Genomic DNA, 25,227 nt, shown 5'->3' with positions numbered 1-25,227 from the left:
TATCATCTGTCTACCCCAAGCCCGAAGTATACTTGTTTCTCTGTGCCATAGAGATCCATTGTTGTCCAAAAACCATTAAAAACACATCATCGAGCCACACTGTCACACTGGGTGCCATGCTCCTTCATTACCATGAACACACACACACACACTGTAGTTTATATTGACTCAATCACACATCCACCATCCTGCTGCCCCAAATAGTCACTAGAGCACCAAATGTGTACTAATCTGCATTGAAAATAGTCCCCAGCAAATGCACTATTTATTCCTGTTTGGGTAACGTTTGGTAAAAACTACAGTGCTCAGCTCTTTAAGGAAATTGCAAAACATAAAGTTATACAGCAGGACGGGGAGTTACAGAAAGGGTGGAAAAGTCAGAGAGACTAAACCCTGCACATCATTCCTGAATGAATGAAATAGTAATTTTTATTTACATTGGAAAAATCATGGATTTGTGCTTTACAGTTTGTACAATCTACAAACATCCTCTATCCTTAGACCATCGAGTCAAATAAGGAAAAAGGAAAACAAAACACAAATGTATGAATCCAGTACATACATTTGTATAAAACATGTTCCTCCCTGTGTGGAGACATCTAGTATAAATTCCAACAGGCACCAGAGTAAAAAATAGAACAAAAACAAGTGACAGTGACACTCACCCTCTCCATTGGACTCCATACGTGAGGCCGTGTTGACAGTATCTCCAAACAAACAGTATCTGGGCATTTTCAAACCGACCACGCCAGCACACACTGGACCTATAAAACACAAGCTAAATATAGTCACATTTTACAACGGAAAAAACAATTATATCTGGCACGCTAGGAGCTGCTGTTATTATCACATAACCACCGCAGTGAAAATGTCATTAAATGGGACGACAGAGGTGTGAGTTAACTGAAATTGTGCTCTGGATGCTTTAGATTACTCTGACAACACTAAGTACCAGCCTACGCACGCTGGTCCATTTCTGTTGCATGTCAAGTGTCTGAGTAAAAACACAAACAGCGCCATCACAAGCTGATATGGTCTAAATACTGAGTCAGAAGCCTGTTGTAAATTACATCAGACTAAATGCTGCAGACAGACCAATGTTTATGTCCATCTCTGTTTCTAGCCTTTCTAGTCTTTTCAACTACTCAAAGTGCTTTTACACTGCATTCACTTTTACCCTTTCACACATCATTCATACAGAGGGAAGGAGGAGTAGGAGGAGACAGTGTCTTGCACTTAGACTGGAGGAGCTGGGGATTGAGTCGCCGTTCTCCCAATTAGTGTGCCCTACACTTGATGTACAAACAGTTGCCAGTTTATGACATATACCTAAGCTAAAAGTAAAACAAGCTAATACAACCTGCCATAAATCATGAAGGTTTTAATGTTCAGTTTTGCTTTTGTTACAGTGGTTGTCACATAACAGACTGCATTGATTCTTCTTAGACTCAGTTGCACAGCAGTTTGAAGGCTGTGCAAATCTTTGACAACATGGGAGAGGTGATGGAGACGTGCTTTGGTTGGCTAGCCCACGCTCGCTGTGGAAAATGATGGCTCTTAACAGCTGAATGTTTTTCCAAAATGTATTGTAACCAATTTTAGATCAAACCATTACCCTTTTAGAGGGGAAAGAGAGGGATCATGCTGCTTTGAGCAATTTGTCCGCATTTGAACAGCTAACTGTACTGCATCGTAATGGACGCTACAGGTTCTCATGATGACAATATTCAAGTTGCCTGGTTCAGATCTCTGAGTTGCTCTGTTAAAGTAAACTCTCATGCACTTCTTTGTCATTGTGGTCCTGTGACAGAGGGCTATTTCCATTTCTGTGCATATCACTATGTGTAAACTCTTTGGACTACTCATCCAAGAACATGGCCTTTGAGAAGCTTTCTTGAACTTGCATGTGAATTACATTTACCAGACCCCCGAGGGCAGACAGAGATTATGTTGCCATAGGTGTTGAAGGGGTTTGGCATATAAACTGCTGGAACACTGAATCAGATTGTAATGTTAGAGAGCCTGTCTGGGAACTTGAGCTCTGTTTGCCTTTTGCTGTCTTGATCAGTCCCGCCCACAACGTATTGTTGTAGTCTACATTTTGTTGTAATGGAATAAAACTTTTCTTTGAATATCGATCTTCAGAGGAGATTTCATGACTGCTGTGAACTCTCTTTCCGCTGTGCAGTGAAATGCTCATCGTGACCATCTGTTTTCTTCTGAAACCAAAGCACAGATTGTTTTCTTCAATCTGGAACTTGAGTGAAGTTGTCTTCCATAATAATGTCCTCTACAACTGCCCACATCTTGGGATTTGCTCATCAAATCAAAAAGGTCTGGTTTTGGACTCATTACCAGCTGTTTTCCCGCAGGAGGCCAATCAATTGTTGATGGACACAAGGCAGAATTAAGGGCCAGAGCATGTCAGAGTGAGGAAAATTGCTAAATCAATGAAAAAGCAAAAGAAAAATGGCCTCAAAAATGGGGACATGGATGGATGAGATTGATGCAGCTGTACACGCTTTAAGTGGAATCACTATGCTGAAATAAGATGGCTTAAATCTGTTTTATTGTGAAAAACATTTAGTTAACTCAAAATGTACACAGTACCAACTTACCTGTGTGTATCCCTATCCTGAGTCTCAGCTGGTCGTTGGGTCTGTGTCGGATCTTGAATGTTTTGACTTGCTCTAACAATGCCAGTGACATCCCAGCAATCTCTCTGGCATGCAGTTTTCCATTCCGCACCGGCAGCCCTGACACCACCATGTAGGCGTCTCCGATGGTCTCCACCTGAGGGATGAATCATAAGAGAGTAAAAAAGACAAAAATCATTTTGCTGTTGTAGTCCCAGGATCACAGTATTGAAACTGTTGATGCTACAGGTTCTGTTTCCCTCTCAAACCCTCATGCTATGATGCATATTTAGCATAAAGTAAGACACAAAACTCAAGTTAAGTTTAAAACAAATACTGAAATAAATTGTAATTATTCACACGGATCATCCTAATTTACCTTGTATACATCAAAGTTATCGATGATGGCATCAAAACAGGTGTACAGGTCATTGAGCAATGTGACAACCTGTAGAGAGAGACAGACGAGTTCTTATTGTATGACTTGAGGAAAGCAACAGCACTGCAGGAGGGAGATAAGAACTGAAAATGAAGTCTGTCAACTGAAGGAATTTTGACTTACATTAAAAAAAAGTGTAAACAGAATTTAAATTCAACATGTGTGTTCTTTTGTTAAAAGGCCAACAGAGTGAGAGACTGCGTCTGCGAAACCTCACAAACTCCCACATTATCTCTGCTCATCTGTCGCTGGAGAGCCGCCCGCTGAGGCTTACTGACACACATTTACAGGATCATAAATTAAATCCACAGATGGCAAATTAAAAACAATCTGTATTAAATTCAACAAATAGTGGGGTGTAATAGTTGTGATGTAGCAGTAATGCCAGAGGTTGTTTATGAAATCACAAATTATTTATTTAGCCCTCATATTTAATAATAACTGCCAGAACATAACATAGATGGAATAAAACCCAGATGGATCTTTGTCTGGTCAGAACATTTTGTGCTGTACTTTAAGATTGAGCAGTGTTAAGTTAATGAGAACATCTAAACGGTGATGGACTAGAATCTGAACAGTGAGAAACTTGAACATCAATTTGTCCATACTGAACTGTTAAAGGCACAACATGGGCAAAAAGGCTGCCCAAAACACAGGGTTAGAGCCTGCTGTCACTCTTTGAATAGAGTGGCTTTCAATAAAGTCTAAATTATTTCTGTTTTCCAATGTTGTTTAAAGTCTCTTTACATCATTAATGTAAATGCAGCGTTAAATCATGAATATTTTCAGTTGTGATAAATTAAGAAACATAACCACCATTTTTTTTCATCAAAACTTCAGGAACATCCATTATATGAACAAACCTGTAATTTATATGGTTGAAAAATAACAGATTGGACCTTTAGAGGTCCTCGATGTTTCCTTGTAAACAAATATACAAGATAAGTCGTTCTAGGGTGACTCCTGCATTATACTGTAAAACCTACCCTGTGTGGCTCTGGGTGCAGGTGACTTTCTTCATATTTTCAACAACATTTTATTTAGAGAAGTGATATATCTCACTAATGCACTGCAGCATTTTCAAAATGGCTGTTTTGGAGGGCCACTACAATTACAGGTCAGCACATGGGGAAGTATTTGATTGACTGACTGGCTGACAATGGGACCAGCTGCATAATTTTCCACTTGGGGGTGGGGGTGGGGTGGGGGGTATGTGGCCTGACAGGAACAGCTGCAGGCACCATCAATGTTGTCACCTCCTCTGTATTGGTTTAACATGAAACATTTAACCTATAATGTGAGTTATTTTTAATGTTTTCCTATAGAAATGTATGTAATTAAGGGAAACAGCATTCATGTAGTTTCAGATTTCAGACCCGTGATTTGAATTTCTGGTATAATTGGTTCTTTCTCATAGGAGCAAGTGCTGATTCTTAGGGTGAAGACAATCTGAAGGTGTCAGATTGTCCGTGATCACTTGAGACCGTCTGCCTGGATGTGACATCATGATAATGTATTTGGTCTAGAAACCTCCCTTTGGTATTCAAGTGAGAGGGAGATACATTATGTGGTGGCATAATGTGACTCAACTCTGCGTCAGCACACTCTTCCATCTAACAACTGTACTATTTTGAGTTGCGGCCCCTGTGTGGGAACACACACTGTGGGAACCATGAGACACACTGTAGGTAGAGGCCTGATGCTGGTGAACTCTTTTATGCATGAAAAGGGAAAAAGAATTCACTGCGACTGTTTATCACGAACAGTTTTAAAAGTTTTTAGGGGTGCTTGGTAGATGTTGAGGAAAGTCAGAAAAGGGGAAATTGTTACTTCAAATCTTTAAGACACATTTCATCAAAGAACAAGAAACTGAATACACAGGAACAGTGACTTGCAGAATGGGATTACAGTGACATATTGATCGCTGTGTACCTGTAGCGGTGTACTCTCTGCAGACATGGACGTGAAGCCCACGATGTCGCTGAAGTAAATCGTGACACTGTCGAAAGCTTCTGCCTGCACCGTCTCCCCTCGTTTTAGCTGCTCTGCTACTGAACTGAATGCAGAGAAAGAGACATGAGGCGACTAAGAAATGACTAAAAACATTAAAAATAAGGTCAAACAAGCAATTTTGTTTTGTTGACACTTTGTCTGGTTTAACTAAAAATTCTGAAAGATTCATCTTTGTAAAACACATCTACAGAATGCCTAGCAGGTTCAATTATAACCAGATGTCGGTTTGTCTTTGCTAATTCTGCTTGCATCAATGTTCTCTTAATCAAATAATACCAAAGGCAAAAACATTGAAGTCAGAAGTCAGCAAGTCTAATTCACAAGTGTGGTGAGAAATGATATCTATCCTTTCTCTCAGGCCTCTCTCTGCATGTCTGGGTGGCTTTGAAGGAGGGAAAATTCTTCAGCAGCAATAGAGGATAAATGGGTGAGAAAGATAGGGATTTGCTGCTACTGTTATCCAAATCCTGAGCTCACTATCATGTCTGCTCTTCTGTCTCGCCTTAATGAGCATTTTGCCTATCCTCTCTCTCTGTTTCCTTTCATCTACAGTGAGATCGTACTATTGTGTATCTGTTCATAAAATGTGGTTCTGAGAGGGATTTTGTTTCTTTAATTAATACAGGGATTTAACGCAATTGTCATTGAGGCATGCTGGTAACACTCACCCTATTTGCTTCAAGTTAATTGGAGTTTTAAGCTTTTGAGTGGGAGGACAAAAGTGTGACAGAGTTTGTAACTTTTTCTTACTGTGGTAAAATTTGATAGAGGAGGTTTTCGGCTTTCCTTTTCTCCTCCAAGTAGGCTTGGGTTCGTTCCTCCACCAGGTTCTCCAGGTTATTGGCATACTGCTCCATTCTGGACAGCAGGTTGTTAAGAATACTGGTGCTGCCCTCCCTATGGCAAATACACACACACATAAAGTAGAATTAGGTAATATTCACACAAACCCCTGTTCAGAGAAGAGCTCAGGTCCTTTCTGATATTTGATGGTTAAGAAAACACTATAAAACAAATATTTTGACATATATACAATATATATACCAAGTACAAAAACACTGACACCTATAATTTTAGTTATCATGTCAGTAATTACAGGATAATTTTGGTTTTCTACAAAACCTGGCATTTTTATTGGAGTTCCTGCAGCATCTTCTGGAGATCCAAAAGGCTTCATACAATTTATTTCACATATACTATGGTAGTCCCCAACACCTGTAAACATACTTTGATTTATAAAATCCTTTTGTGATTGGTTGTATTGGTTATCTCATGTGTGTTCTTATCATATACTGTACATTCTAATGGCATCGATCAGATCTAGGGGGACAAACAATTTGTATTTTTTCCATTTGGACTGAAAATGTAATCGTAAAAAATATATTAGGTGGAACATTAAACTTTGTTTCTTAACAAAGGAAAAACTCCTGGTTATACTGTAAATGTCAAAAGGACAAACCCTTGTCCCAGCAAATCTAAAACTACTGATGGAATCAGCACACTTGTGAGAGGTGGGGAAAGTTCCAGTCAGTAAGGAGGTGTATGAAATTTAATGGATATTCCAGTGATCTAGTATTGCAGTTCTATAAAGTTGGGAGACACACAATGACAAAAAAAGGAAAAAAGAAAATCTGAAGCAGCAAGCTAAGATATCCTGATTTTTAATCCCTTGTGTGGGTCAAGCTCCAAAAAAGCAGCTTTCTGTAAAAATATTTTCTGTTTCCTTGGCCAAGTTGAGATAACAGTCAGGATTATTATCACAATGACAAGTAAACTAACCTTCATGTGTAAAATTGGTGGAGTTCTCCTTTAACAGGTGAGCAGTTTGTAGTCTAATCATTCAAGGCTTTCTCTAACCTGTGACAATTGGCAACAGCTTTCAAAAAGACTTTATCTTTATCACACCCAGCAATGAGATATTTATGTTTTATTTTACAGAATCTCTCATAAAAGAAGCAATTGCTGTTACCTTTAAACATGAAGGAAAAACTCTCCAAACAGGCTGTGAAAGGTCTCTATTTATGTCTCTACTGCTGCAATCGTACAATTTCACATATGTTTTACAATTATATAATACTTGTATTGTATAATGTGTGTCCCTGGAGAATTCTACATTCATATGCTTACGCACACATGTACACGAATTTACTCCGACGGAGCAAAGGGTGAGTCATCCACACCACTGTGGCGGCTAAAAGCATCAATGCCTGGCTGCCTGCCATGTTTCTTGTGGGTCACAGATCCTCCACACACCCACATGTTGTTTAAGTTTAAAGAACAAAACATCAGAGGGAGACAGGAAAGACAGTAATGAGTATCAGTGCGCTGAATGCAATCACACAGGCTGTGCACTGTTTACTGCACTGCACATCACGCACATCACACACATCCACATTTTCCCACCGTTCATCTAAACTAATAGTAACGGTAGAAACTAAGAACTGTCTCTATCATGACAGTGATGCTAAAGACTTGATTTAATCCTATATGTTGATCTAAGACCTCATTCATCTTAAAGCAATTTTTCAAATTTGTCAGATGAACTATATATCTGACAAATTCATGAACATCCCTCCAATCAGTCCACAATCCGATTCATAGCTTTGGCAAGGCTTCTCGCTATTCCATCAACTGATCGAAGTTCAAGATTCTGCCTATAAGCCATTTTGACTGGGATGCTAGATTGGGGACCTATGCTACAACTACACAACTTCATCTATTGAATACCCTGAGATCTATGTTTCAAAACCCAAAGGATATGTTGAAACTCAGATTTACCCCATTACTGCCCAGCTTCAAAGAGGACCTGGATAGACTAACACTCTTTTTAATTGGCCACATTTCCACTGTTATCCATCTATTTGCCATTACCCCTGTTAACCCACCCCTGGGCTGGTTCTCTTCTCTAAATTCAATAGTCAATACATTTTACTTGAAAAGCAAAAGGCCCAGGATTAAAATAGCTAAACTTCAAAAATGCAAATAATATGGCGGGCTTGATTCACCAAATTTTTACCACTACTTCCAGTTTTTACCACTTTCTAACCAGCTTCAGTTTGTCTGAAGCCCAACAAATAAATCCTGTTCTGCCTGGCATGACATTGTACAGACCATCTGTAAAGATCGCCCCAGTCACCATATTGTATTCATTGATAAATCAGTTAAGACACACAGCTGCTTCAAATCTAACACCATAAATATCACTGTCACTGCCTGGTAGAAAGCAAACGACATACTCAGCCTAAAACTTTCTCCTTTTACTCTCACTCCTATCTGGCACAATCCCATGCTTAAAATCAATAAGGAACCCATCAACTTCCCTGCATGGAAACAGAGAGGAGTAACCAGCCTGGGGCACCTTTTTATTGGCAGCTCTCTCATGACTTTCGACCTTTCCAAACAAACTTACAACTTACCCCACCATTGCCACGACCAATACATACAGCTGAAACAGACCATAAAAAGAAAAGATTGATATTCATAACTTCCACAACTTAACTCGACCCTTACTACTAAAACTACGTTTATTTCCGCCCACAAAACTCTTTGCACAGATTTACAAACTCTTTATCTCACCATGACAATAGCTTTTCAATGACAAAAAACAAATGGACATCAGACTTGAATATAAATCAAACAGACCTGTAACATGTAATATAACAGACATATAATACATAATACCGTCTCCAGTCATACATTTCAAAAAATGCACCTGCACATACTGTCTAACTGCAATAAATAACCACTTCCATGCATTTTGGTTCTGCACACCAGTTGGGCGGTTTTGTTTGTTTTCTCATATCAAACCTGAAGGACACTCTCATCCTATTCAATAATACCTGGTGTTCTTTTCTGCAGTTCATCCAGAACTGATTCCTCTCTACACCATATTAGCCAGATTATCCCAACCCAATATCCTTTTTTCCCTCTTCTTCTTCTTTATTTTCTTTTTGTTTCTGCTGTTTGTTGTAAATACCTTTGGCATCCACCTATAGTTACAAATAATGTTAACAAATAAGACAAAAAAAGATGAAGGTGAAGCATCGACCTTTTTAACTACAAGTTTGTGGAAAGTTTGGCCAAGGACCTCCTCCGTTGTTTCCAATATAAAAACGATTGCAGACATATCACCGAGGTCAGTGGTAGGGGGATAGAGGGCACTTGCTGCTCTTGTATCTTTCATCCTTATTTGCTGCCGACATTGACAGTGATGGAACTTTTGTGCCACGGCTTTATTAACTCCCAAGTGTCACCAATCACACCAGCTTGATCAAAGCATGTGACCTAATCCTAATCCTAACTCTCTACCTCTGGGTTAGGATTATCATGGAAACTAATGATTAGTTTTCATTGGCAGCCTGCCTGTATGAGTGGTTTGTGAATGGGTGAATGTGAACATAGTTTTAAAGCGCTTTGAATGGTCCAAAAGCCTAGCGAGCTTGCTAGTAGTGCTTTATTTTCTATAATTTCCCAGAAAGTAAAAGAAAACTGTAAATATAAATTCATGGGAAGGCAACTGGAAAGGTTGATGTATTTTGGTATTCATTCTAGGGGAAACTCCTAGTTAATTTCAAGTCATTCTTAGCATAACCTAGTCTTTTAAGTACTGACTGATTACATGCACATATGAGATACACATATGAGACCTGAGTGATCCTGCAGAAGTTAGTGGCATTTCACCTGAAGATGGTCCTACAACAACTTGATGAATGTAAATAACTTGTACAAAGCTGTCATGTTATGTAGCTTTCAGGAACTCATGGCTGTCATCAGACGGTCTGCAGGTCTGTCTATCACTGTGTATATTGAGGTAGATCTGGATCCAGACACTGATTAAAAATGAAAAGCATTCTCTACTATTTAAAAAACAAATGCAGAAGACTGCAGTCTTGGCTGAGGTATGCACTCTCTGAGTGCTTTCTTGTTTATAAAGCAGCTAAACATGTGTCGGAAAGTTACATTTTCCTCAGGTCTGATGTGCTTGACAATGTTTTTGCCAGTTATTTAAGAAATAAGAAGAATAGAAGAAAAAAATTTGCACGTCAAAAGTAGTGATGGCATACAGTGGGAGAGTTGATATGCAAGAGGAGAGGTCAGTTATTCATGGCCAGTGTCAGCTCACTGTACGTGTTAAACCGAACCGTTTACTGCTGAACACCCTTCTTGTTACCTTGCCCTTCAAGCCCAAGCACATACACATACCAAAATAACAGCCCATCCATCATGTCATGTCAGCAACATACATTTACCTAATGAAAATAACCAGCAAACAGTGCATTAATGCTAAGGGCCACTGTGGCAAGAGGCTTCGAGGAGGTGCTTTGCATGCAGCTGTCAAGAGCATCCTTGAGTGCTTCTGAGGATGTCAATCATATAGAGCGCTTGACTCCAAGCAAATGGAAAGCTATACATCACTGGACTCATCCTGCATTAGCTTGCTGAGCTAACAGAGAATAGGTGAGGCACATAATCTGTTTATAGATTCCCTAACCACCTCTTTTTATATTGCATACCAAATCAACACACATTCACTTATAGTTTTGTCAGGCTTGGACATTTCACAAACATTTCACAAATATTGCATCTTAATGCATTTATGTGCGGTAACTTGGTGGTGATGTGCAAGATGATCTGGCATACTTTTACAACAACAACTATTTAATGCGAAAATTGCAATGCAAACATCTCTGTGTGAACATCTGTCCTCAAAGATCAAGGCTCTGTAGTCATTATACACCACAGTACTCCACAAAGAAATGCAGCTGTAATCACATGGATTTGATTCCACAACAATGTACTGTAGCTCATGAATATAATGGTCTCAGACATCCAGTTCTCAAAACATCAGACGTCAGAGCGGCCTTGAACTCACCAGCAAGGAAAATTCATGCAAAAAAATAAAGGTGATGAAATCTTCACTGTGATAGATTACTTGTTTCAAGTGCACTTCAAATGACTGCAAGCCGATTTTCAGAGCAGGCTGAAATAAAAGGAGAGCGATGACAAGATGTTGGATATGAAATCAGTCTAAACTTTTGGTGCAATTTCGGAAAACGGTCAACACTACTGTGAAGTGTATTTGTGTTAATGGGCTAAAATAAATACACAATATCAGTGTTTTCTGAGAGATAATCCATGACATTTATCAAAATATAATGCAATACAATGAAATTTATTTTTCATGAGAAAGGATTGGGCTGGATTACCTTGTGCTTTCAAATGGTCAAGAAATCAAAATTATTTATTCATATTTTGGGCCTTCAGAGTGCTGCTCATCATATCTCTATAAAGGGCCCTTTGAGTCAACAGCAAGTTCTCCTTTAAAATAATGAATACTAATAATACTGAATAACTAATTCAGCAGGTATGGGAGTAAAGTATGCTACAGTATCCATGGAGATATCACGTGGAGAACTGTGATCAGCTTGTGTTTTCTCCTACAAGTTTCCAGTGCCAGTGGATATTGTTGATGTCAACGATGATGTCAGGCAAAGTGAAGGAAGGCTCAGTAATTTTCCCCTTTTCAACAGCACACATCAACTTCCTGCTCATTGTGATCGCCACTCTCTATTACAGTGACTGAAAGAATGCAGACATGATTACCTTGGCTATTTATTGAATGAATTATTAAGTGTCTTATTCAGCACTGACACAAGGTAAACCTTCACACCATCGCTCAATAGCACAAAGTGACATGAAGGAAGCAAACACAATAATTGTAAGGTATACAAGGAAAGCACAACACGTCCGTCCTGATCATGTGACACATCTGTCCAGTGGTAACAACAGGTGGAAATCAGCCCTGAACAGCTACAGCAGGGTCGCTGCACGCTATGACACACAAGTATACACCCATTTTGAGCTGAGCTACAGACAGCAAAACAACATGACCGTGTTAGAGGCAAAAAGCTCCCAGTTGCCAGTCAGTGTAATGAACCATGAATCGTGTTTTGATCTCAATGTCACAACTCGCAGGACAGGAAGGTCGACTGTGGCTGGCAGGCACAACATTACAACCTAGAAACTGCATTCACTCAGGGACCCTGCTTCACTCCCTCATTGCTGAATTTACCCTTAAATATAGCCTTTAACAGTAACAATATGAATAAAATGACCCTTTTTTTTGTCGTTTGTATGGGATTGTCACACATGTATGCTGTATATTTCTGTTTGCTTGTCCCAACTTTTTTCTCTAAGCTAAATAACGCTGTGATTAAGTGAAGATTTCATGTCCAAGATGTCTCGTTATTATGGCTGCACCGTTACATCCAATTTTCCAGATGTCTTTATGTTGAATTTTATGCACATTTCCTCTAACACCCATAGATTATATAAAAGAGGGAAGGAAATAGCCACTACGCTGCTTGTTGACTGCTGTTTTGAAGCCTTGAGTTTGGCGTTTTGGCTCTCGCCAGAAGTGACGTTCAGTCCATGAACTCCCCCATGTCTGATTGGTTAGGTTTTAGCATGACTCAGACTTTTTTGTCACAAGGTAGTCCGCCCTAGAGCATGTGCTGCTTTATGGTCTATTTTACTCTAAGTTGGACCATCATTTACAAAATGAACATCATGCTGTATTGAAGAGGACTTGAAAGTGGTGATTGAGACAATTAAACTCATTAGGAAAGTGTTTACTGAGGTAATGAATCAGTGAATAGAGTTTTAAAGAGCCTGACAGGGTCCTTGAAAAGTTGGGAAAAGGTGATATACTTCTAGCACCAATTAGGATTTAGCACCATTTTGATCAAAATCTGTTGACAAATAACATGTGGGTTGTTGGTTTATTAGCCAGCAGATGAAGCAGATTCATTTGAGTTTTTGACAGTTGAGTGCTTTGATTTTTGTTATTTGGTCATGAACATCAGTGTTATAGATAAACACTACAGATTTAGTAGTGTTTTAGGGGCTTTAAGTTTCAACAAGTAGTCACACAACTGCATTTGTAATGATGGATTCCTGCGGTTTAGTCTTATGGAAATGTGTTGCATTTACAGAAACAAAAACATTGGAGACCTTATCTCCTAATGATCAGTTATCCCAATTACAAGTAAAGGTTGAAATATTTCAAATTCTGACATATTTTCTTATAATCATGATGAGATATTTCTTCAGAACTTTCTTTTCTCATATTTATAAGATCAACGATCTTATGATTATGGCATCTTTACTCATAAGACCTTTTTTGTAGTCTTAAGAGGGACACCATTTAATTATTTGATAAATGCAATAGGTTTCTGCAATGTCCACCCTGATGTGAATATTTTTATGTTATGAGACTTTAGTTTAATGCCACTTTACATTTATGCAGGGCCCTAAGTTACTACGTAATGTGCAGAAAAACTGCATGTCAGGCAAATGAAGTAAATCAAATTAAGGACCGGTGGGTGAAAAGGGGAAGACGTTTGACGTTTATGTGAAGCCACTTCAAACCTTCAGAGAGCAATTAATCACTCTGCAACACACAGAGACCTGTATTTGAGATTTTAGACCTGGTACTGATATACAGTTTACTCCTAATATTTTGTTGTTTTTAGTCAAGCAGAAGAAGAGTACAGAAATTCTCTATTACAGTACTTCTTGGTCTTTCTGCACTTCCTCTCACACTTTTCATTATTAAGATTGAATTACATCTAAACATATATACTATTGTTATTACATTTTCTCAAACAGCTCTGTCCATCTAGCGTCTAGTTCAAATCCAAAATGTGCCAGAAATTGTGTGTTTATGTGTGTGTGTGTGTGTTTTTGTGTGTTCTGGTGTCACTTTGTGTCGGCACGGAGCTTCATACAGTAACTCTTTCTGACAGAGCTGACCTACTCGAGGGAAAACATGCGTGCCTCCCTTCCTGTGTCGACATAAAACTCAGAACCAAAATATGCATATGAATGATTCATGGGATCATTGAAAACAATACCGTAAACATGGATTCACATACTCCCCTTTCTTACGAAAACACACGCACACTCACTCGGATGTGGAGAGGCAGCAAAGAACACTTCCTGTCAGGAATTACAAACAGCCTTTTATCTAAAATTGTCTTGGTGATTTAGAGAACATGATTCCTTTCCTGTTTGCCTTTTTGAATCGCTTAAATTTATCAACTTGCACGGCAGTCAGAGGGACATCAGGTTCTCAACACAATGTTGAGCTTGGCACTGATAGTCTGGGAAAGAACAGCCTCTGTCGATTTCAATTTGTCAAGTGATCTCTGTTTTGAAAAAGATGATGAAAGTGTAGAAAAGAATTAATCAAGAGTGCTTCCAGCTGCTGGTGTTTTGCTATAACTCAGTTCTTTCATTTAAACAGTTTACCCTAATTAGCCATCTTTTCTCAGTTATCTAGCTATGCAGGTAGCTTTGGTTGTCTGTCTTTGTGACTCTTTAAGAGAAATCACTGTCAGACTGTGGAATGAAAAGAAGTGAAGTGTGGGTCTCACTTGTTGAGTTTGGCCATGTAGATCTTGATGTGGCCGAAGTCGGGCCTCTCTGCAGGGTCTTCGGCCCAGCAGGCCTCCATCAGGATGGTCAGCTCCTCCGAGTGGCATTTGTTGTCTGTGGTCGGCCGAAAGTACGGCTTCTGACCGTTCCTCACCTTCTGTACGATCTCTGCAGCAGAGAGGACACAGACTGTGGTCTCCAGTGGGGAATGTAGTGTGAGCGCATGGAGCACATTTCATTCTGCTCAGTGTGACTTGGTGATCCATGCAGCTACAGCTGGACACCACTGTGATTTTGAATTTTCCAGATAAACATTAAATGCTTCTTTAAAGGAATATTTTGACATTTTGGAAATATGTTTATTTGCTTTTTCATGCTGGAAGTGAGATGAGAAGAATGGGCCACATTCAACAACTGTTCTTTCCTCTTAAACCACACTTATACGAAGATTCTCACAATCCCCAATGTTTTCTTATTTGGGATTTGGGACAAAAGTTGCGTACACGCTGGAGCACCCCCTAGGCGCTGACAATCCAACTTCGTTACTACTTCAGTTGTATAATATTCGAGAATCAATATTAAAATTGTATTTGTATCATTTCTAATATTAGTCAATAATTATTTTCATTATTTTACAAAGTACTATGGTCCTTTCATTTAAATAAACACTACAGTAACACTTCAGTTCACATCAATTATGTTGGCATAACCCAAGTGAGCTGCCTTTCCAATAATGAGCCCGAAGTGCTGGTCCAGTTCTGATAACACTTGGCAAGCCTCCAGTGCTCAGCGTCTTTCTTCTGTGTTTGGCTTCTTGTTTTTGCCATTTTATGTCCTTATATATATTTTCTCATCTAACTCTTGGCCAGAAAGAATACACTGATTTAATTTCTTTCTGCTTTTTTTTTGTTGATTTTCTAATTATCCACATTATCCACCATTTTTTTTTACAAACCTTATAGGACCAACTGAAACCAAAGTGATGTCTTCTTCATGATTTTGGATTGAGTGTAAACTCAATTCTGCAGCTGAAAAACATTTACTGAGCTGCTTGTGTATAACTAAGAACTCCTTACTGGTGTTATTGATTTCTCTGTGGGGAATTCAGTTTGGCATCTATATGGATTCCCACAGGTTTTTGTAAGTGCAGGAGATACTGCACTAAATGACTGCTAAACAGAGGGAACTTTTAAACCTAGATTACTGTTTCAGGAATATTGATGTTCTTTTCAAAGTTTTGTATTTCTGCTGGATGAGCCTTAATATATTCAGCACTGCAGTTCAACTCTTGAAGCTGATTCCTCCTTTTTGATCCATTAATCATATCAATTTAAAAGTTTGTAAGACACATCCTTCCCGACATTATTCCGCCACATCCTCTTCTCTCTGTTATTAGTATCATCATGAAAGATTTCACTGTTATATACAGCTACAGCCCTCAGATTTAACATACTCAGACACCAGAGAACAGGTGCCTGCTTTTGCTGCTCTCAGTCTGTTAATGCATAAGTATCAGGCACTTGTACAATAAGCATCAAGCGTGACTATGAATAAAAGGCTAATGAAAGTCATCACATGGAAGAGGCGCCCTGGGAGGGCTTTCCACATCCACTTCGAATGTGTAAAAGTTGAACTGCTGAACTGCTGTAGAAGTTGGAGTTCTTCCTGCTGTCAGTAAGCAGAAGCAGCGGTGGGGGTAAAAGTAGATGCTGGTGAAGAAACTGGTCGAACCGCAACATGTGTGCAGGAAGCTGAAGAGCCAAAGTTTCAGCAACTATTAAGCTCCGATCTTTGACGATTTTTGAAGACGATAGAAATGCGTGGAAGGCTACATCAAAGAGGGCAGATGTCCAAAAGTATCATTTTCATCAGTATTATGTCACATTTGGAGGCTTCATCTGCCAATCTGCGACAAAAATGTAAGTTTCATTCAATCCAGCAAAGTTCTGAATTTGACTTCCTCCTGTTAAAGGGTGGATTCATATCTTACTTACTTTACTTTATTGCAGCATTATTGGTGGCTCTAATTGTTCCTCCTGTGCACACAGGTCATGACCAGGTTACTAAAGTGATTTAAATGTAAGCGATGGGTGCACAGCCCCATTTCTGTGCAAACATTTATTCGTAAATTCACCAGAGGTTAATGTGAGGCTTAAAAGACTCTGAGTCAGACAAATAAAGTGGATATGTTTTAAAGCTGCTGTCTTTTTAGTCCTAGGACAGTGTTTTCACTGCTGAGCTGCAGTGGAGGGATACTGACAAAAAGAGGAAATGTTTTACTAAAAACACTGTAAAATTGGAATGAATGATGAATGTTTTTTTTTCATTTACATAACCCATCCCTCATGGGATTATCCAGACACGCTAACTGACAGCAAAACATTTTGGCATGTTAACCCACTATCATCTAACAGCTTCATACATCAAGCCTTGCACAAATAACACACCGGCAGGTCCATCCTGCGATGGAAACAATATATCACACCTAGATGATTTGTTTGTGCAAGATATAAACTTTGGAATTAATTGAATTAAATTGATCAATTGAATGAATGAATTAATCAATGAATGAGTTGATTTAATCAACAGAAAAAGCACTGTGTATTTAGTCTCCCATCACTTAAATTGAATCACTTTAGAAAGAGAGAGGAGAGTTATGGTCAATGTACTGGCCATAAAGGTATGTATTGTTTTAATCTGAAAAATGTGAGTCTATCCTTTGAGGTATTGCTCTGGAAAAAAAACCTACTTGTCTTCCCACCAGTTAACTTCTCTCTCAAACGTGCAGCATCCTTTATGGTGACTGAGTTCCTTTCAGTGTCGTTTCGCTCTCAGTGCTCTTTGATTTCTTGTACAAATTTTGAAAAATCCTCCAGCATCTTAAAACAACATCCAGTACGTTAATTGCTTCAGCTTCCTCCAGACACAGAACACAGTCCCTGACAAGTTGGCTATTTACATTTTATAGTTTGTCTTATTTCACTCGTCTTGGTCATTTTCCTTTTCTGTGCTTTGTTTGGGTTGTTTCTTAGGAGCGATCATAATGTCATGTCCCAGATATGAGATGTGTTGGTTTTTGTGACTCCACCTGCCTTTGACATCTGGCCAGCATGTGTCTTTTGTTTGTGTGCATAGCTGCAGGGCCACGATATAGTGGTCTGACCTTAGTCCACTTTGAAATGTCAATGAATGAAGTTCTTATTATGTGAACTTCCGTCTTTTCTGGCCTTGTTGGAGGAAACCAGCTCCTCTGAAATATTCCTCAGACTAGTATCTTGGTGAATTGGGGACACACAACTTGTTTGTACTGATTTCACTGTTTGATGTACTTTTCTTTTGTGTTTTACATGTTACAGTTCGCAGCATGCTTGCTGGTTTAAAGGACCGCAGTGGTCAGCTGACCTGCCTGAGGCCTATAAAAGACAGTTGTGTTTACCTTTGGGGCTGAGGTCCATGCCTTCCACATAGAAAGGTCCATTCCTCAGAGCTATTTCCTGCAGTATGATGCCAAAACTGTACACATCACCCTTCTGAGTCCCTTGAGGAGGATGGCGGTCGTAGATGAGCAGCTCAGGAGCCGTCCAAAGCTTCTCTGACAAACCAAGTACAGTCGGAAACCCTCAGAAAATGTCTGAAACACGCCAGAAGCTGATGTTTCTGTGTATGAAAAGATTCACTGCTTCTACTTACTTGCATAGAGTGCGTGCGAGTCATCGTTTTCGCAGGACGAGCGGAAGCTGGCCAAGCCATAATCCGTGATTTTCAAAACAAATCGACTGTCCACCACGCAATTAGATGACTTCAGATTTCCATGGCAGCCAATGTAGCTGTTGTGGAGATAGTTCATTCCCTGGTGGAGAGGAGAGTTAAGTCAAGCGTTAAGGGGTGTTCTCACCCTCTCTTTTTTTCCTCTACAGCAATTCATACATGAAAACACACAAATCTGGACATATGGAAATAATACGCTTTGACACGTGGATGTATGCTGAAGGTTTTGAGCAGAGGCCGTGTTTTGAGGACAGCTCAGTAATGGAGGAGTTTCTCTGGAATTACTGCTAATTCCTTTGGGGAGGGGACGGCGGGTACTGAATGTACTCATGTTCAATATTTTGTGGAAATGGTGAGTCAAACGTGCCTCAAAGCTTCAGCAGCGCCTCTTCTCTGCAGAATACTGCTATCTGTGTGGAGAATTCAGTTGGAGCGCTTGGTCGTGCATGAAGTTCAATATCGAGTCCAAGAGGCCGCTCGACCTGACAAAAAGCCTCTTTGTTGGGACAGATTAAAAATAATCTTCTAAAGTAAATCCATGATTAGTTTTGATTAAGCTGGAAGGAAATTTTAGCAAAGTTTATGATTATGTTTCTATCCTACTTTACACTATATAACAGCAATATTTACTGTAGTTTCATACACTGAACTGTGCCAAAAATATATTTTTCTGCATGTTGCTCCCTCTTGCTCCCCCTCTCTGCCTCACTCAATCTCTCACAAACTCTCCATGTGAATCCATGGCAACCAAGACATTTTGTCTGTGTCTCTAAAGCACACAAAGCATCTAATCTGACATTGAAAAGGGACAGTTTTTTCCAACATTTATATGAAAATATCATATAAAACGATTCTGTCCTGTGTTTAATTTCTGTTACTTGTTTACAGCGTTTTAGGCATCTGACCGCCACGTACCTTCACTATGTCATTGATCAGCGAGTAGCGGAACATCCAGTCCAGATTGATGCTCTCATTCTCCAAAATGTCCTGGAAAAACAAAAACAGATCAAAAATAGAGCAGAAAACTATTACAGACAAGAATAAAAGCTAGTTTCTGCTGTATCTTTTAAACTTCCAAGACCCTCTCAGCAGTGAAGACAGTTCCAAACCACCTTTAGTCCAGACACCATGTATTCTGTCTCATCCTCAGGGTCACAAATTTACCCCTGCAGTACATTAATGCAGTTACTCAAATAGGTAACAGGCTTTGACAACCAGCCACATCACATCAGTTGCAGCTATCTGCCTTTTTCTTCCCTTTAGTATGCACTTCATCGAGTATGAGTGATGAAGTCCATGGCTGAGTTTCCCATCATTTTCCAGTTTGTCCATTGGAGGACACTTCTGGTGTATCAGAAAGCAACTTTACTTTAAGCATCATGGCATCACAAAAACTGAACTTAAGACAAAGAACAAAACCTGCCACACCTCAAAGAAGAGCTCTCCATGTACTATAAGCTCGCTATACACTAAATAAGATGATTTCACTTGGTCCTGCAGAGCTTAGAGGGCAGAGCTCAGTACAAACGCTGCCAGGAACAGCAGTATGATGAGACTGTGCATGCTAAAACTGGCACTGTAAAAACCAAAGTCCATCAGTTGGTTTATGTTACAAACTTTTAATTCCAGGATTATTTGAGCTGTAACTTGAATCTTCCACATCTTAATTATTAAGACAGTTATGACAATCACACCTGACAAATTCACATTCATTTTGGTATAAAAGTTAAGTCAGTACTAAAGGTAAAAATCTATGAATATGCAAATAGTTTTCATTTCAAAAGTTTAACTGCTGGACACAATGTCTCCGCTCATGTATGTGACCTAGAGTTTCCACATCACACTTGCATACTGGTTTCCAGTCTAGCTGTGATGTCACAAAATCCCGCTTGCACATAGATGTCTTCCACAGATGAACCTGAAAACAGCTTTTTTACGGTCAAATTCGGCACATAATTTATTCTGCACAGTGATGCTCAAACATCCCAATGAAGCAATAATAAGCAAAACATATTTTTGAGTGGAGAGGGGCTTTAAGTAGCAGACAAGATTACCATGATTTTCATCAGTGGATTACATTACCTGCAGGCTGCCTCTGGGACAGTACTCTGTTACGATGCAGATGTTGGGAGGGTCAATGCAGGCTCCGATGAACCTGGTTAGATGGTTGAACTGAACGTCTCTCATCTGAAAATAACCACACAAACACACTGCAACTGTGAGCGTAACTCTTTCCAAACATCACAGTCCCAAACCCCATGGAAACAGAGGACGGGGAAGAGGACTGACGGTTCATTTATATACAAAGTTTTGAGAATAACGCTGCCAGCAGTTCATCAAAATAGTCTATTTGCAGTCGGCTAGTTGGCACGGTGTCTTTTTCTACGTGTTGAGGCAAATTCCTGCTCAGGGCACCTGAAACATGTGCATGTGCATAAATTGCCCTTGGAGGTTATGAATGAGCCTGTGTGCTAAGGGTGATGAAAAAAACGTTGAGGTGTTGAGAGGATGTACGAGCAGGAATATCAGAGTGGCGCAGGCTGAACGTGTAAAACTGCTCTACATGGAAAATAATAATACACCGCTTTTACGATACAACACGTCTTCCAAAACATGAATCACTTGGAATATTAAAAGTATGAAAATAGGAATGTTTGAGGTTAGGTGATTAAAATGGAGAACATTTTCTGGCAGATTTGTTTTATGAGAAAGTGTGAAAAAGCCCAGTCATTTTCTATTCTAGAAACAAGCTACACGGACATCCTCCTTGTGCTTTCATTCCAACCCGTATGAGCGCTGACAGAAGCAGCACTGAGAAAAAAAGAACAGCTTTCTGCAGCCAGCATGAAACTTCAAAAACGGTGTTCATAATTTCAACAGTGTACTTTTCTTCTTTGAGCACGGTGAGTGACAGCTACTCTCACACCAAAACCAGGGAGTTAGTCGCTCCTGTTTCACTGCTCCGGGGATGTTAGCCTACCCTTTGGCCTATATAATTTCCCCTGCTGCACTCTGGTGAAGGGGTGGGGGGAGAACCACCAGGGGGGAGCAGGGGGAGGACTGCTGGAAGACAAGTGGTTAAGTTTCCACTGGCAGCCCCGTCTCTTCCCCCATCTGGTTGGCTTTTTCATGAGCTGAGGTTTGACAGCCGATCAGGCCCACGGGGCGTCTGAGAAGCTGCCAGCTCAGACAGCAGCCTCTCTCCCATGTGTGCCTGCTGACTGACCGTGAGGCCACAGAGGCATCTAGGAAGGCCAAACTGCTCTCCTCTAGCAGGCTGCAACTCAAATGTAAAAGGACCGAAAATACAGAGCTGATGCAGAGAGAATTTGAGTGAAGAGATGTTACAAGTGAAGAAATGGCCAAAAATCTTCCCCATGAGCATCCATCTTGTTCATGAGCACCAGTGTAATTTCGCATTATGGGTTTCCCTATGCTACACTGTGCTTCCATCACCAAACCACATAAATTGTTAGATGTTCTTATCGCTCGCTCGTAAATATTTCCCAGCTAAAAGGAGCTTTTCATCAACAGCTGCTCTCAAAGATGCTGAAGAGACAGTTAAAGGATGTTAAATCTTTAACAAGCAACATCCTGCAGTGGCTCTGGTTGAACATGCCAATAAGCAGCCACCTCTCACTTGCTGCTAACAATAATAACTAAATAAATTGAACATAAAGCGGCCACTGTCCTTCTGAGTAGGTATTTCTTTAATCACTTTTCAAGAACCTGCTTTGTAAAGCAGGTGGAATGATTGAAGCTCATATGAAAGTCTTCGTCAGTCAGTGGCAACAAGTACAGTAGACTACTTCACCCTACAGAACACTATTTTTTTTACACTGTTCTTTTGTAAAATACCAGAAGTGGACCTAAAAATATAAATTTTGTCCTGAGGGTACCATTAGAGCAAATGTCACAATGTCAAATGTCACATGTCATTAAAAGAAGAAGGGATCGTCCTCAGGGGTGCAGGAATGAGCTCAGCAAATTCAATTAAATTAAATGTTTATATTTGCTTTGTTTGAGCAGAAACTTTAACCATATTATAGCATTAGAGGAAAGGTAGAGCAGTAACCTAAAGCACCTGCATTCATCCTCTGGGGACAAAGTACACACAAGCTTCAAGGCATTCTGGCCCCTAGATGGCAAGATTTCTTGTTGTGGACCAGAAACAAAATGAAAGTGCAACACAAACATATTATCAAGTTTACGGTGACATGGTAAACATGAGTAAACAAGAGTTGTTTATTTGCACATCCAGCTAACATGGAGCAACACTAGCATTCTTTTGGAGAAGTCATGTTCCCGCCACCTGATGAATGTCTAATGTTCACTCTCTTTCAGCTTTGTTTTTGGTCTTTACCCTCTCCTGAGGGAAATATCTGGCTCTTTAGCTGCTAAATGCTCCACTGTGTTCCCCAGCTAGTCGCTAACCTTGTCTGACTGCTGCCTGGTGCAAAGCTGGTCATGGGCAGTTTTTATAGAAAACAGCTGCCTGCTGTGGCTGGAAACAACACGAATGTCTTGTATGTGTACAGATTATAATCTCTATATAAATAAGGTTGAGCTGACTTGATTTATAGAAAATACCATACCATAGGATATTCAATGAACACTTACATGTTTGAGTTCCAGTAAAACTTGTCTGGTCAGCTCTATCCTTTTCTTGTTGACATGCTTGATGGCCACGAGATTCCCCTGTGTGCAGCATGAGAAGAGACAGAGCTGTGAATCCAGTCTGAGGGACAGCACTGATGAGAGTTCAGTTCATACATGGCTTTTTATAGCCTGAAGACATAAAACTAGGATGCACTTTGGTCTAGATGCAAATAAGGCGGAGAAAACAACAACAGCAACATACTTACTTACTCTTGTTTAGACAAACAAAGACTGAAGAAAATGAAAACAGAGAGAAGAAATCAAACAGCATTCACAGGAGAGAACAGTACCCTGCAGTATAGCCTACAGGTACATTTGGGGCCTATTTCAGTCTGCTGCAGAAGGAGAATTGTATGTGTCCCTTTGATATATGAGGATCAGTAAACGAAGGTAGCGGAGTGAATATCTCAAAACCACAGACTGGAGAAACTCACATGGACAGCAGCCAGTCCATGTGGGAGCTGCAACTTTCATTCAAAATGAAGTATAGAGTCAGGAGCAGATGATGTGCCGTATGTTTGAGAGCAGATAAATTGTAAAAACATCATCACCATCATCATTTCGGTGGTTATTTTGCAGTATTTGCAGGTTGTTTGAGCTTTGGTGTCAGATTTAATCCCCTCTGGCCTGCGCTGAACTTGAGAAGTGTATCAGTACCTCCAATGATCCATGAGACGTTCAAGCTGTACCGTGACATCAGCATTTATAGAAAAGCTGCATCATGCAGCTAAAAACAAAGACAGCTATCTAATTATTCGGCGGGCTCCTTTTGTCACATTTCCTCACACCCCCTCCATCTTAAACGGATAAATTAACAGCAGCAACAAGTTGATGGCCACGTCCAGACTGCGAGGTGGGAGTGCAGAAACAAAGAAAGAAAAAAAAAGAAGAAGAAAATTGACGCATTCTGCAGCTCACATTAAAACCAACTACCTAAATTCGCCCACACACTCTCTTTCTCTCTCCTCTCCAGCTCTCCGGCTTTCTCTGCGAGTGTGCACATGTGTGGGTGGGAAAGGAGTGCGCAGGAGTTGAAAATGTCAGAACTCACTAAGCCTTACCTTAAAATAGCCTGTTTTTGCAAATAGCTGATATTTTCCATGGGCAGTTATCAAGGAGCCGTAGCTGGAGCCTCTCTGAGAAGGTGCAAAGAAGTAGTGAGAAGAAAAAAAAAAAGCAGTTAGAAGTGTGTAGATTAGAGCAAAGAGGATTAAATCTTGGACATTTAAGACTGCATTTCCACTTCACTGCAATGTAGCTTCCTAGAAAGGGGTCATCCTCTGACGTTCTTCTCCAAAATACCTTTCTCTGTGCAACATCAAATTGCCTTTCACTTATATTTGAGAAAATAAAAATAAAAGTGTTTTCAGTTTTTATAATTCCAACTTGAGTCCTTGGGCAAATGTCTGCAGTGCACACAGAGTGAATAAAAATCAAGTGGGCGCACTGCATACAGACAGCCAGCACATTCAACTACGCATTTGTATAGAATGCAAATATTGGCAACACATGGCACGCTGGAAAATACATTGGTCTGGAAAATTACTGTGTTTTCCACACACACATTATCCCAAGAATTGGACTGAAAACCAGTAATGAAAAAGGTGTGTGCATGTGCTTTTCATGAACGCTTCCACGTGTGCAAGGAAACACAACCCGAGAGAGATGCATTAGCCCTCAGACAACAGAACCTGATACTCGGAGAACGTGATGAGATATTATACATGTAGGGACCAGGGCCAGACGAGAGCTTATTTTAACAATCACTTAATATGCATCTGCCACCGCAAAACCCAGCCACCTTCAATAAACCACTGGGAAAGCTTTCAGGAATGTGTAAACTAACAAAGGATTTGGACTCTCAGAGCTGCAGATTCTGAGAAAAACTCTAAACTGCATTTTAATACACAGCTCGCAGTGTGTAAACAGGGTGAAGCTCCAAACTTCAAACATGTCAAATTAGCATTTTAGATTCCTGGTGGGTCCAATTTTACAGCAGTGACATCTCGAAACCGATAATCAGTTGTGTATGAATGAAAGCTGTGGACCTAGTGTTGAGTCTTTCCCACTGGCAGACATGGCAACGTAACCTGCCAGAAGAACAACAACTTGTTAATCACACACTGGAGGCTGTGCCAGCAACACTGACGGAATAAAAGGCGATATAAAACTCAGAATTATGTAGAGATGTTCAGGGCTGCCAGCTTTCATATGAGATCATGTGGGTGTAGCAGATTTTAACCCTCAAAAGCCATGAGGTGCTTTGGTTCATTT

The 25,227-nt window shown here is 40.0% G+C and overlaps 1 protein-coding gene across 1 annotated transcript in view; it reads right to left on the bottom strand.

The window, feature by feature from the left end:
- npr2 (natriuretic peptide receptor 2) overlaps positions 1-25,227 on the bottom strand; it is a 53,661-nt gene that overhangs the window by 2,631 nt on the left and 25,803 nt on the right. Inside the window, exons 9-20 of the mRNA XM_070850668.1 lie at positions 24,015-24,089; positions 22,915-22,992; positions 20,377-20,481; positions 19,210-19,281; positions 18,217-18,376; positions 17,963-18,118; positions 14,526-14,694; positions 5,839-5,985; positions 5,008-5,131; positions 3,016-3,084; positions 2,619-2,793; positions 666-764 (exon numbers count right to left, since the gene is read on the bottom strand). Of these exons, the coding sequence (XP_070706769.1) occupies positions 666-764; positions 2,619-2,793; positions 3,016-3,084; positions 5,008-5,131; positions 5,839-5,985; positions 14,526-14,694; positions 17,963-18,118; positions 18,217-18,376; positions 19,210-19,281; positions 20,377-20,481; positions 22,915-22,992; positions 24,015-24,089 (1,429 nt within the window). The remainder of the gene's footprint in view (positions 1-665; positions 765-2,618; positions 2,794-3,015; positions 3,085-5,007; positions 5,132-5,838; positions 5,986-14,525; positions 14,695-17,962; positions 18,119-18,216; positions 18,377-19,209; positions 19,282-20,376; positions 20,482-22,914; positions 22,993-24,014; positions 24,090-25,227) is intronic.

This window comes from Pempheris klunzingeri, chromosome 19 (assembly GCF_042242105.1).
Source record: "Pempheris klunzingeri isolate RE-2024b chromosome 19, fPemKlu1.hap1, whole genome shotgun sequence".
NCBI lineage: Eukaryota > Metazoa > Chordata > Actinopteri > Acropomatiformes > Pempheridae > Pempheris > Pempheris klunzingeri.
The sequence above is the reverse complement of the archived record's forward strand: the minus strand, read 5'-3'. Positions and strand labels throughout refer to the sequence as shown.